General features: G+C 41.2%; 1 protein-coding gene across 1 annotated transcript in view; it reads left to right on the plus strand.

Annotated features, from left to right (window-relative positions):
• Positions 1 to 14,416, plus strand: part of p3h2 (prolyl 3-hydroxylase 2) — a 59,842-nt gene that overhangs the window by 27,965 nt on the left and 17,461 nt on the right. Inside the window, exons 2-3 of the mRNA XM_067396334.1 lie at positions 11,654 to 11,806; positions 12,704 to 12,893. Of these exons, the coding sequence (XP_067252435.1) occupies positions 11,654 to 11,806; positions 12,704 to 12,893 (343 nt within the window). The remainder of the gene's footprint in view (positions 1 to 11,653; positions 11,807 to 12,703; positions 12,894 to 14,416) is intronic.

The following is a 14,416-nucleotide window of genomic DNA, read 5'->3' on the forward strand; positions in this document are numbered from 1 at the left end:
TTGTTCTTTACAAAGTTTTCATCATGCAGCATGTCTAATCGCGTAAGTATGGTATTTATTTGGATGTTTACATTTGATTCTGAATGAGTTTGAGGCTGTGCTCCGTGGCTAAAGCTAACATTGGAGAGATTTATAAAGAATTAAGTTGTGTTTATGAATTATACAGACTGCAAGTGTTTAAAAATGAAAATAACGACAGTCTTGTCTCCGTGAATACAGTAAGAAACAATGGTAACTTTAACCAAATTTAACAGTACATTAGCAACATGCTAACGAAACATTTAGAAAGACAATTTACAAATATCACTAAAAATATCATGTTTTCATGTATCTTGTCAGTTATTATTGCTCCATCTGCCATTTTTCACTATTGTCCTTGCTTGCTTACCTGCATAAAGTCTGATGATTCAGCTGTGCACAGATCCAGACGTCCTGCCCTTGTCTAATGCTTGAACATGGGCTGGTATATGCAAATATTGGGGGCGTACATATTAATGATCCCGACTGTTACGTAACAGTCGGTGTTATGTTGAGATTCGCCTGTTCTTCGGAGGTCTTTTAAACAAATGAGATTTATATAAGAAGGAGGAAACAATGGAGTTTGAGTTTGAGACTCACTGTATGTCATTTCCATGTACTGAACTCTTATTATTTAACTATGCCAAGATAAATTCAATTTTTAATTCTAGGGCACCTTTAACTATTATTAATAAATGTAGTAGAAATTGCAGTACAAAATAACTATGTAGATTAATAAATACTGTATTGTTCATTGTTAGCTCATGATAGCTAATGTATTAACTAATGATAACAAATTAATTAATTCATTGTAAAGTGTTACCAAAAAAGAAAAAAAAGAAATGAATTTAAACAAAGAAGGTGATTGCATCTCAAAGAGTATAAAAAGATGTTATTGTCTGCAGATTTTCTTTCAGACACAACAGAAGTACTGTTTACCAAACAAAAAGGGTTACAGGTTAGTTCTGACCTTTAATCTAACTTCTAATCTTTTAATGTGCCCTCTAATTATGTACAAACAAATCAACTACAGCCAAACACCTCATCTAAGCAAAAAACGACCAAAGAAACCATCTGAATACTGGACCCCACGTACACAGATGTCCATTGAGTGCTAGCATACAGTAGCTGGATTATTGAAAGCCTATTTTTACTTTTTCCAGCTATCCCATGTCTTCATGTGTTCTCTCTAATGAAAGAGGCTGTCTGTTCCATCCTGCTTTGAAGACATTCCTCAGACATTACCTTATTAAACCAAGATGTGTTTGGAGTGGGTGTGGCCCGGGGCACAGAGAAAAGGGCCAGTGTGTCAGCACTAACAGATGGGAGGCCACGCCCCAGACCTATGACATCATCCACAGGATTCCCACAAGTCTGGACTGTTTTCTGCAGCACGTGTTGTACGTGCCCCACAGCCGTTTGACGTTTTAGCTGCAGTGAAGAAAGACAGGGATAAATAATATTTGGGTGGAGAAAGTGGATTTGTCCTCATAGCTGACTTTGTGGAGGAAAAAAAAATTATCTATTAGTGACTATTACAGCCTGATGTTTTGTGTTCAAGTTCAGTTTGAAGGGTTAGTTCACCCAAAAATGAAAATTCTGCCATTAATTACTCACCCTCATGCCGTTCCACACCTATTAGTCCTTCGTTCATCTTCAGAACACAAATTAAGATGTTTTTGATAAAATCTGATGGCTCAGTCAGGCCTGCATTGCCAGCAGATGCCCAGAAAGGTACTAAAGACGTATTTAAAACAGTTCATGTGACTACAGTCAGTGGTTCAACCTTAAGTTATGAAGCGACGAGAATACTTTTTGTGCGGCAAAAAAACAAAATAATGACTTTATTCAACAATATCTAATGATGGGTGATTTCAAAACATTGCGTCATGAGCACCAAAATCACGCAATTTCAGTAAACGAGGCTTCGATACATAATAAGTGTTTCGAAATTTCAATAGTTCACGTGACTTTGGCAGTTTGATACACGCTCCAAACTAGTGATTCGAAACAAAAGATTCATAAAGCTTCGAAGCTTCATGAAGCAGTGTTTTGAAATCGCCCATCACTAGATATTGGTGAATAAAGTGCACAAAAAGTATTTTCGTTGCTTCATAACATTAAGGTTGAACCACTGTAGTCACATAAACTGTTTTAAATATAGCTTTCTGGACATTTGAAAGTGTTAATTATCTTGCTGGCAATGCAAGCCTTACTGAGCCATCAGATTTCATCAAAGATATCTTAATTTGTGTTCCAAAGATGCACGAAGGTCTTACGGGTGTGGAACGACATGAGGGTGAGTAATAAGATGAGTGTAGTATTTTTTTTTTTTTTTAAATAATCAGTTACGCTTGGTCGTTTTATTGGTGCAGAAATTACATGTTTGCTTTGAAGTACCCTCTTTTTTTAAAAGCAGATTGATGGCTATAAGAGCAAGAAAGTGCAAGAATTTGCATTTATTAGCAAATTAATGCACAAAGGCAAAAGAATCAATATTTACTATACAAATTTAATAATGATGTCAAAAAAGTTTTTTTTAAAGTGAATTAAATAAGTGCATTGTGAACTAAAATGGACTTAACATTCAATTTGAAAATACAAGACATAGTGCTGTGTATGTTTCAAAAGACATTTATTGATTGTTATACTATTGGAAAATAATTTTAAAACTGACTACTACTGTAAATACAAAACTATACCTTGTTATTATTGCTAGTTTAAGTTTACTAAACTCTAAAACATGTTTATGATGGAATTACTGTTTAATATGAAGTACAGAAAAATAGACACAACTAACTAAATCAACGCTTCTTGTAAACACATTTTAGTGCATCTGAACAGATTCTTGTGGTTTCTCTATTGCTTAGTGTTGAGTGAAAACAGGCCAATTGCAGTTTTCTGCTTGAAGCCAATATCACTGCTTCAGTCAATATACAGCGCACTGATTTTATTAGTGACAGATTGAAGTGTTCTGCTTGAATATATAAAATATAAGCTTATAGTTAGATTAAACAATAAGTCTTTGTTTGCTACTTTGATGGACAGAATTAAGATTTTTTTATTATTGAAGCCAGCATAAGAAGCTTTGAGTTGTACACAAGTTCTCAGGTTTATTCATATGGTCTCTAACAAAAGAATAATAGCGTTTGTAAATGCGATAATATTTATAACAAAAGGAAATTTTGCTGTTTACCTTTGTACCTTTAACTAGACCTTAGTAAAGGTGTAATGGACATATAATCCCACAAATGAATTTGTTATGTTAAACTTGGCATTGTGTATTATGAATACTAATAAGTCCAACAAAAAATTGCTTCTAAATTAATAAAATAATTTAATAGACTTTAGTGTAGTTCACTTAGTTCAAGAAAAGCACGTTAATGGATGCTCTTTCCTTGTTAACACCTGAAACATCCTTTAAAGCCTTGAATGTTTGTAGTTGATCTCCACCAAACAGCATGATTTTTCTCAGTACATAAAAGCATATGCAGCCCCATCAACATGTTGTTGACATTCTTCACCATAAATGGGGCTTCATGTTGGCTACGACTGTATCCCACATCAAACGAGATGTTGTTTTTTTTGTTGTTTTTTTCACAGCCAGTGAGTAAATGGTTTGTAAACTCTGGCTGGAAATGCATGGAAAAAAAGCTTTGGTGGTGTACATTAAAGTGCAGTTACGAGGGCCACAGGTGCTCTCTCTGGAAAATATTTTCCCAAAAGCCACAAATGTTAGCTGAAGTCTGTTTATGCAATTAGGAACAAACTACTGGTTCATGCCGTTTGATTTTTACTTTTATTCAGTCTTGCAAACTATGTTTGTATATGGGGGTGATATAAAATGAAGGGTAAAATCTTTTTTATGCATACTAAATATGTATATCGCTTTACTAAGGTATCTGGTAAAGTCAGCACTGTGGATTTGTGTGTGTTAAATGAGTGTCTCAGCTGTAAAACCATCTGTTCAAGTCATTTAGAAGTAAGCAAAATATGTTTTCAGAGGACTCACTAGGAACATGGTCAGTGACTCAGGTCTTTGTTTAGATGTTATTCCAGCTACTCTTTCAGTTGGGCTAATTTAGCCTAGCGCGCACTTAAACACAGACATGTGACACTATTTCATGTCTCAAGTGTGCAACAAAAAGCCCTAGATAATAACTAACAGCACGACTCCATTTCTGATGGTTAGGTTAAGTAGTATTTTAGCTTATATGTAATAGGTTGTTATGTTAGGTTCCATGTTATGTTAGTTTAGCTATGATATAGGTTATGTTATGTTAGGTTGTACGTTAAGTTAGATTATGTAAAAGGTTGTTAGGTGAGCATATGTGATGTTGGGATGTATGTAAGGTTAGGTTAGCATATGTTATATGTTGTTATGTTGTATGTAATGTTAAGTTAGGTTACCTTATATGTTAGGTTGTTATGTTACGTTGGATGTTATGTTACAGCAGGTTAGCTTATATGTTGGATGCATGTGTTATATAGGTTTGGTTTATGTTAGGTTAGCTTATATGTTGCATGTAGGTTATGTTTCTAAGTTATGTTAGGTTATATGTTGTATTATGTTAGTTTAGGCCAACATAATATTATAATATGACAGAATGAACTCACCTAAGCTGCATTTAGATGTATAAATGTGCAACAAAACATTCGGGACAAAAGCATTTTGCAATGTTCACAAGGCCTTGAGGAACATAGCAAGTCCATGCATAGGAGGTTACTGTACCGCAAAGAAAACTAGCTGCTTCAAAACATTGAACATTCAAAACATTCAACAGCTTGTTGTGCTTCTACATCCCTTTGTGCACCAAGTTTTTCCCAGAGTGAAACACGAGAAAGATTTGTGAGGCAGTGATTTTACATAAAAACATCAAATGCTTATGAATACAACCAAATTTGGAGGTTTAAGCCTTTGAAGTCTCAGAAATGTTGCGTTTTTGCTAAATAAAATTGAGAAACAGCTGCGTGAGATGTGAATGTGAGCAGACAATGTGCCGAGCCGGGCTAATTCCCAGCTGCGTTTGAGCTTTTGTGACTAGCTGGGCCATTTTCCAATCACCTCTTGTGAACTCTGTGGTCACTGTTCTGTGATGATTACAGGATTTGTCAGGGCATGAGGATTTTTTGATAGGCTACTGTAGCACATGTGGGCTAAACTGGCCAGGTGACTGAACATCACAGTCGGATCTGAGGGGCCAAGTCGCTTTTTGGCTTGGGCTCCTGGAATCTGACCAGCTTTAGAAAAAAATCGGACAGGTCAGCATTTGGATGGGATACAAAAATACTCCCGATATCCAATCCATTCACAGCTGGGACACAAGAGTGCATGTGGATGAGGGGGTGGTAGAAAGAAGACACAGGAATGCAGTCGACGCCAGCTTGCTCTTTGGCCTTTCAGAGGTAACCAAGCATATCCTCCCAAGCCTTTAGCCTCCCTGCCTCATTCCGTAGCGGATAAAAGAACAAACCTTGGCTGAGTCGCAAAAGAGAAGAAAAAAACAGGCGGTTGATTCAGGATCAATCCTTTCCACTGTGCAGTGGTCCATCTATGGTTGTATCTGGAGACATCAGAAGCTACATAACATTGTACTAAAGGTGCGATCACAATGTAAACATTACAGCAAAATTTTGTTTGCAAAAAGGTTCATTGTCTATTGTCAGTAGTGTAGGGATGTATGAAGCACAGCACGCACAGAAGTCACTTTCAAATCAAGCTTTCTTTTGATCAGCATGCCAAATTTGCATGACCATCTTTTTATCCTTTATCTTTTATTTTACCAGGAATTATCCCATTGAGATATAAATCTCTTCAACCAGGGAGTCTAGGCTAAAATGGCAGCACAGAAAGTTTCACATAAACAGATTACAAACACATATAAAACCAGAAATATAAGAAAAAAGTCTATGTAAAACATTCACAGATTTCCTTTAGGTGGGACTCCAATAGGTTTTTAAAAATATGTTTAACATCATAACTGTAACGAGGCGGGACTCAGACAGAGATCCATTTGCAAGCTTTATTAAGAATATCGTAGTCGTACAGGCAGGGTCAATCAGGATCAGACAGGAACAGCAAGGAACAGGCAGAGTCGTGGTCAGAGTACAGGCAGTGGATCGAGGACAGGCAGATATCATTCACAGGACGGTAGACAAGGCAAGGGTCAGGACAGGCAGCAACGGGTCAATAACAGGGAACAGACAATAACGGCAACAGACAGGCAGACAGGAATATAAACGCTCAGAAGTGATACCAGAGTAATCAAGACTTCGCGCTGAGGTGGTGTATGTGTGAGTCCTTTATAGTCCAGGTAATGCGTATCAGCTGGGTGTGGTGATTAGTGTGGAGTGTGCATGACTGTATGTGGCAACAGGTGATTGGTGGAGTGAGTGCATGTGATTGACAGGGGGGGATGATGGGAAATGTAGTCCGAAACTTGACAGGGGCAGACGGTGATCGTGACATAGCGCCCCCCTCCCGGAAGGCGCAACCTCGCGCCGTAGATGACACCAATAAGGGAGGGGGGGTGGGTGCATTGGAGATTAAACAGCTGACAGGAACGGAATCTCCAATGCAGGTTCCAGAACAGCCACGGCAGGTCAGGTGCTACGGGCAGCCACGGCGGGTCAGGTGGCTCAGGCGGCCACGGCAGGTCAGGTGGCTCAGGCGGCCACGGCAGGTCAGGTGGCTCAGGCGGCCACGGCAGGTCAGGTGGCTCAGGCGGCCACGGCAGGTCAGGTGGCAAGGGCAGCCACGGCAGTTCAGGTGGCTTGGGCAGCCATGGCAGGTCAAGAGTCTCTGGCGACCACGGCGGGTCAGGTGGTCTGGGCAGTTCAGGGACCGCTGATGACCGCGGCCGTGCAGGGTTCCCACCCACAAACTCCCCACCCCTAGGTATACTGCCCCCCCCCAAAAAGTTCTTAGGGATTTCAGCGGGGCCCGTCGCAGGTTCGTGGGCAAGGGGTTCGGGTGGCGGCGGCAGGGCCAGGCGTGTGGGTGAAGCCGTCAGGGCAAGACTCCTGAGTGGCGCCGGCAGGGCTGGAAGCGTGGATGGCGCCGGCAGGGCTAGAAGCGCGGATGGCGCCGGCAGGGCAAGAAGCACAGGTGGCGCCGGCAGGGCAAGAAGCACAGGTGGCGCCGGCAGGGCAAGAAGCACAGGTGGCGCCGGCAGGGCAAGAAGCACAGGTGGCGCCGGCAGAGCGAGGAGCACAGGTGGCGCCGGCAGAGCGAGGAGCACAGGTGGCGCCGGCAGGACAAGACGTTTGGACGTAAGAGGGGGAAGAACAGATGGAGCCTTCCTCCTCCTCCTCCTCCTCCTCCGAGGATGAGGCGATGGTTCACCGACTGGAGCGGTTTCTGGAGCAGACTCACGGGCTGAAGCGGACTCAATGGCTGGAACAACCCCTGCATCCTTGAGCACCGCAGGGGCGGCCATCTTGCTCGTGGGCACTGGCAAAGCAGCCATTTCGTCCATCGCGTCCAGGGTGCATAAGTCCACTGCAATCGGCGAACAAGAGTCCATGGCAACCGGCGAGCTTGAGAGCGTTGAAACCGGCGAGCTTGAGAGCGTTGAAACCGGCGAGCTTGAGAGCGTTGAAACCGGCGTGTTTGAGAGCGTTGAAACCGGCGAGCTTGAGAGCGTTGAAACCGGCGAGCTTGAGAGCGTAGCAACCGGCAGGTTTGAGAGCGAAGCGGCCGGCTGGCTTGAGAGCGAAGCGGCCGGCTGGCTTGAGAGCGGAGCGGCCGGCTGGCTTGAGAGCGAAGCGGCCGGCTGGCTTGAGAGCGAAGCGACCGACTGGCTTGAGAGCGAAGCGGCCGGCGGGCTTGAGAGCGAAGCGGCCGGCGGGCTTGAGTGCGAAGCGACCGGCGGGCTTGAGTGCGAAGCGGCCGGCGGGCTTGAGAGCGAAGCGGCCGACGGAGACTTGGGGATGCCAGCTGCTCGGACTGAAATCAACGGTGGATCGGTCACACTGGAACGCAACCCTCTCCACTCCCGGACTGATCTAGAGACCTGACGTGACTCTGGGCGATCAGCGGCGACGTGACGTTGCTCTGGGCGATCAGCGAAGGCGTGACGTTGCTCTGGGCGATCAGCGAAGGCGTGACGTTGCTCTGGGCGATCAGCGAAGGCGTGATGTTGCTCTGGGCGATCAGCGAAGGCGTGACGTTGCTCTGGGCGATCAGCGAAGGCGTGACGTTGCTCTGGGCGATCAGCGAAGGCGTGACGTTGCTCTGGGCGATCAGCGGAGACGTGACGTTGCTCTGGGCGATCAGCGGAGACGTGACGTGGCTCTGGGCGATCTGCGAAGGCTTGACGTGGCTCTGGGCGATCAGCGGAGATGTGGCTCGGTGTTGTTATGGTGGTAGCCGCCATTTTGTGAATGTCCTTTGGCGCAGCGGCCATTACGTGGTTTATCTCGGTGTCGCATTCCTCCGCGACCCCCACGGTAAACGGAGAACCAACAGTCAATAACACATAGTCCAGGAAATGACTAAGAGAAGAACGGGGTCCCTCACGAATTAATTGTTCTTTGAGTGGTTGGTTGACACCATCGCAGAAAAAGTCAATAAGTGCACAGTCAGGCAGATCTGAATAATATGCAATGTTCAGGTATTCTGTGATGTAATCCTCCAGTGATCGTGTGCCCTGCGTACTCCACAACAACAATTGATTAATGTCCATACCGTGTAGAGATCCTCCGGGAAAGCTGCTGGATCGTGGTGGTGGCGAAGTCTTCTGTAACGAGGCGGGACTCAGACAGAGATCCATTTGCAAGCTTTATTAAGAATATCGTAGTCGTACAGGCAGGGTCAATCAGGATCAGACAGGAACAGCAAGGAACAGGCAGAGTCGTGGTCAGAGTACAGGCAGTGGATCGAGGACAGGCAGATATCATTCACAGGACGGTAGACAAGGCAAGGGTCAGGACAGGCAGCAACGGGTCAATAACAGGGAACAGACAATAACGGCAACAGACAGGCAGACAGGAATATAAACGCTCAGAAGTGATACCAGAGTAATCAAGACTTCGCGCTGAGGTGGTGTATGTGTGAGTCCTTTATAGTCCAGGTAATGCGTATCAGCTGGGTGTGGTGATTAGTGTGGAGTGTGCATGACTGTATGTGGCAACAGGTGATTGGTGGAGTGAGTGCATGTGATTGACAGGGGGGATGATGGGAAATGTAGTCCGAAACTTGACAGGGGCAGACGGTGATCGTGACAATAACACACTGCATTTCATTCCGTAACGTAGGAGCATAAGGGGAAAAGGCAGTTTTTGCCAAACTCAGTATGCTCTAGGAACAGTTAAAAGTAATTTAGAAGAAGATCTAGTCCTATAGTTACAAGTATATATGATAAGAGATTATAAATTTACCTAATAATGGCTTGGCAATACATTTTATTTCCTTTGGTATGAGGACCAACCAACCAATTTTTAAAAAGTACAATGATGGGTACTTAAACCCGTTGTGAAATGTTTGAAGGGAAATTTTTCACCTACACGTAAATTCCAGATTGTGTGTGCTTCCATTGAAATGACTGGATTTCACCCACGAAAATTCATGGAACAACGGTAAATGTGACCACACCATGGTCTCATTTCAAGTTCACACAAAGAAGAAAATTCTGCCATCACTGTCTCATTTCATTGCAAACTTTCTTCTGAGGAACACAAAAGGAGATACAGGTGCTGGTCATATAATTAGAATATCATCAAAAACCCATTCGAAAATGTGGGGGCGATTAACAAAGAGTGGGCTGCAGCTGGAGTCAGTGCTTCAAGAACCACTACGCACAGACGTATGCAAGACATGGGTTTCAGCTGTCGCATTCCTTGTGTCAAGCCACTCTTGAACAACGTCAGAAGCGGCTAAAGACAAAAAGGACTGGAATGCTGCTGAGTGGTCCAACGTTATGTTCTCTGATGAAAGTAAATTTTGCATTTCCCTTGGAAATTAGGGTCCCAGAGTCTGGAGGAAGAGAGGAGAGGCACACAATCCACGTTGCTTGAGGTCCAGTGTAAAGTTTCCACAGTCAGTGATGTTTTGAGGTGCCATGTCATCTGCTGGTGTTGGTCCATCGTGTTTTCTGAGGTCCAAGGTCAACACAGCCGTATACCAGGAAGTTTTAGAGCACTTCATGCTTCCTGCTGCTGACCAACTTTATGGAGATGCAGATTTCATTTTCCAACAGGACTTGGCACCTGCACACAGTGCCAAAGCTACCAGTACCTGGTTTAAGGACCATGGTATCCCTGTTCTTAATTGGCCAGCAAACTCGCCTGACCTTAACCCCATAGAAAATCTATGGGGTATTGTGAAGAGGAAGATGTGATATGCCAGACCCAACAATGCAGAAGAGCTGAAGGCCACCATCAGAGCAACCTGAGCAGTGCCACAGACTGATCGACTCCATGCCACGCCGCATTGCTGCAGTAATTCAGGCAAAAGGAGCCCCAACTAAGTATTGAGTGCTGTACATGCTCATACTTTTCATGTTCATACTTTTCAGTTGGCCTTTGTTTTGGTCTTAAGTAATATTCAAATTTTCTGAGATACTGAATTTGGGATTTTCTTTAGTTGTCAGTTATAATCATCAAATTTAAAAAGAAATAAACATTTGAAATATATCAGTCTGTATGTAATGAATTAATATAATAACAAGTTTCACTTTTTGAATGGAATTAGTGAAATAAATCAACTTTTTGATGATATTCTAATTGTATGACCAGCACCTGTATTTTGAGAAATGTTTAAGCTGCTCTTTTCCACACAATAGCAAATAGTGACCAAGGGATGCTTCAAAAAGAATAATGAAGCACCATATAATGTGGTCCATGCAACTATACAACTATATTTGAGAATAGTTTGTTGAAAGATACAGCTTTGATATGCAAAAAAATGAAAACAAGATTAGTTTGAGCCTGAAAGTGTATTGAGGCTGATAGCGTTCTGATTTATTTTGTGATTTCTGGTGGTAAAAATTCCAGATGATACATCTGATACTGTTGTTTTTCTTTTTTTCTGTGAAATCATCAACTTTGGCATTGTTTTGTAATGAGTGAATCATTAATATAAACTTAAAACAGAGTTTTATTCGTATAATATAATTGATTCTAAGAAGGAAACAGATGGCAATCCAAGATCTGCAGAACAGATTTGAGGTTTGTAGTTCATAAAAGGTGAAAAATAACAGCTGACAGCTTCTGTGAACTTGTTTTGACATTTTTTTCTTCCAGTAATTTAGCAGAATTCATTGGAATTATTAATCAAAAAGTCCCCAGTTTATTTATTTAAATTTGTAATCCCTTTCAGAGGCCAAGATGAGCATCCCTGCTGAAAAGAGCAGTTCAGACCAGAATGAATTTTCCTGCTTGTCCGATTTGGTTGTACTATGTTGTTCGGTGTTGTTTAACAGGATTTCTATTAATTCTGATAATGATTCGTTGTATACTAGTTGTAGTACATAGTTGTCTCGTTTATTACGCACATGATATTGCATTTTTGCATGATCTCACAGTTACAAATTTATTTGACATATTTGCAATGTAATTTCTCAGCACATTCAAAACTGCGACAAGAAAGGGTTCATTTTTTAAGATGTTTCTGTGTTCTCTTTGTTTGAAACAGCTTGGTCAACTGGATAAAGCTGTGTCTGCTGCTCATACATATTTCCAGGCCAACCCTGAGCATGTGGAGATGGGCGAGGATCTGGAGCAGTACAAAGCCCAGAAGGGTGTAAAAGAGGAACACTTCATTGACCGGGAATCCCGCCCACATCAGGTGAGAGACTGTCGACCCCAATTACTAGTCATACACCGAAATGTAGTTGGTAGCCAAACACCGAAAGTCAGCAGTTTATTTAATAATCAACACTTGAATAAAAATAAATAAATAATTGCATTTAAATTCAGTTTTTTAATAATATATTAATCTGTTGTTGAAATATAAACATTTAAACGGTGACTGTAATAACTTGTTTTCGTGACAGTTTTATTCAAACATACATTAAATAATGTGCATGTATTTTGCATATCAAAATGCTCCTCTTTAGAGTCATGGACATTGAATGACTAACCTGAGGTAAATGTAATGTTACATGACTTTGTTTACAAGCTGTTTTAATGACATCTTTCCACGGTTGAAACACTGATCGAGCGATTGCATGAGACATGATACATTTCAGTAAGTTATACTGTATCTTTAAACATACCTTCTGATGTTCATTCATGTTTATTTCATGCTATAGCTTGTAGTAAAGAGAAAGAGATAATTGGTTCACATGCCACTTGAACTGAAGCACAATGACATTTATCACTTGGATTTCATTCCAAAATTGACAATTTAAAAGCATTTTAAAAGCAACAATTTGTGAAAAGTAACAATAAAGGATTATTGGATGGCAGGCATGCTACAATTAAAGTTTGGTGAAGTTTTTTTCATGCATCAACTGCACAGTATAGACTAAAATATCTCAGTTCATCAAAGTAAAGATTGATTAAAAACGACAAATCAGCCCTCCAAATCTTTGGCTGAAAACTAAAATAAATTTTCATTCAAATATTTTCGGTTGCCAAAATTTTGGTGCATCACCAATTAAAGCACTGCTTGATGCTTCTTGAACCTGCAAATACAACCTACAAGGATTAAGATCCAAGTTCGGTATCTTTGTATTTACAGAGAGCCTTTTTTGCTGGTGTGAAGCTGTACGACAAAGGCAACTACGAAGCGTCTGTGACACTCTTTGAAGAGGCTCTAACCGAGTATTATCGTGCCGATGTGGAGTGTCGGGCCCTCTGTGAAGGGCCGCAGCACTTCGAAGAGCAGGATCATGTCTTGTACAAATACAACCTCTACGAGCTAATCTCAGGTACAGATGCTTATGTACTCAAAGCTTTTCTGCTTCCTCTTAATGTGGTAAAGCTATCATCTGCGTTCTTGACAAGGGTCTGGGAATTTTCCATTTTCAAGTGGATCTTTGGGACTTTCTGTTGTGGATATCATGTCTCTAATGTTGCTAAGCTATTTGTGTTTCCAGTAATGGAGATCTTCCTGTTCTCTGACCTCTGTGTTAGTCTTTTCTGGGTAGGCAAGTGCCTGACCTTTTTTTCTGCAGTACAATCTGTTATTGTTGTGTCTGACAGGCAGTTCATGATAGTACAACATTGAGCAGCTTCAAAGAGTGTGACATACGGTTGCCCTATATGATGTTTTGCACGTAAATTTTGCAACTTGAAAAGCTTCTTTGGATCAAAGCTGAATCCACTCTTTTATTATTTATAATCTATCGATACTGAAGCGGCTCACTTTAACTATAGCCTTTGAAGTTACTCTGGGAAAAAAGGCTTGTCTGATAAACATGCAAAACACAAGCCGTGTTTTGTCTGCATTGCCTTCTTTCTCAAAACCAGACTACTGTTTTTAATTTCAGCAGGCTACACATAGTCCAACTGAGATTTAATGTTAATATCAAAGTGATTTTATATATTTAAAGTTTAGTTTAGTTTACTGTTTAGTTTATCCGTGTTTGCTTTATTAAAAACTGTTTTTAACATTGACAATAATATGAAATGTTTCTTGAGCAGCAAATCATCATATCAGAATGATTCCTGAAAGATCATGTGACACTGAAGACTGGAGTAATGATGCTGAAAATTCAGCTTTGAATCACTGGAATAACTTACATTTTAAAATATATTCAAATAGAAAACAGTCATTTTTAAAATTGTAATAATATTTTATTTAAATAATTGCAGCCTTGAGCCTTGTGAGCAAAGAGACTTCTTTCAAAAACATTAAAAACATCTTACAAGCCTCAAAGGTTTTGAACGGCAGTGTATTTCATTTATCATATTCATATACCCAGTTATTGACATAACTTACAACTCTAGCTGCTTTCTGTCCAGCTTGTAATGCTTCAATTTCAGTAAAACTGCTGCAATGGTAGTGTGAAGGGAACCAATATAACTAATGGACATCTTTTAATCATGTGAAAGGCATAGAGCCCATAAAAGTCAAACAGGGAGTCATAATTCACCAACACTTATATCATAACGTCCCCCCACTGTTTGGCTTATAAAATTAATAATGGCTTTTTAATTATTGCTGATTGCATTCTGTTGATTAAAGAGGGATGTGAAAAACTGTAGCATGATTGACATGCATTTATGGCCTAAATGTGTCTCAAAACATTTTGGGAAAGATTGAAGAATTGGCCAGTCATGAGAGGACTTGTTCTTCACAGGACTTGTCAGTGTTCCTTACATTAGCTTCAGGGGGTTTTATCCATGATGGCATGTCTCAGAATTCAGCAAGGAATCCCTGGAAAATATTCTGAATGATGTCACTGACATTTTCTGTTCATTCTGTGATTTATTGGGTGTGAGATGATGT

The sequence above is a fragment of the Chanodichthys erythropterus genome, chromosome 10 (assembly GCF_024489055.1).
Source record: "Chanodichthys erythropterus isolate Z2021 chromosome 10, ASM2448905v1, whole genome shotgun sequence".
In the NCBI taxonomy this organism is placed as follows: domain Eukaryota; kingdom Metazoa; phylum Chordata; class Actinopteri; order Cypriniformes; family Xenocyprididae; genus Chanodichthys; species Chanodichthys erythropterus.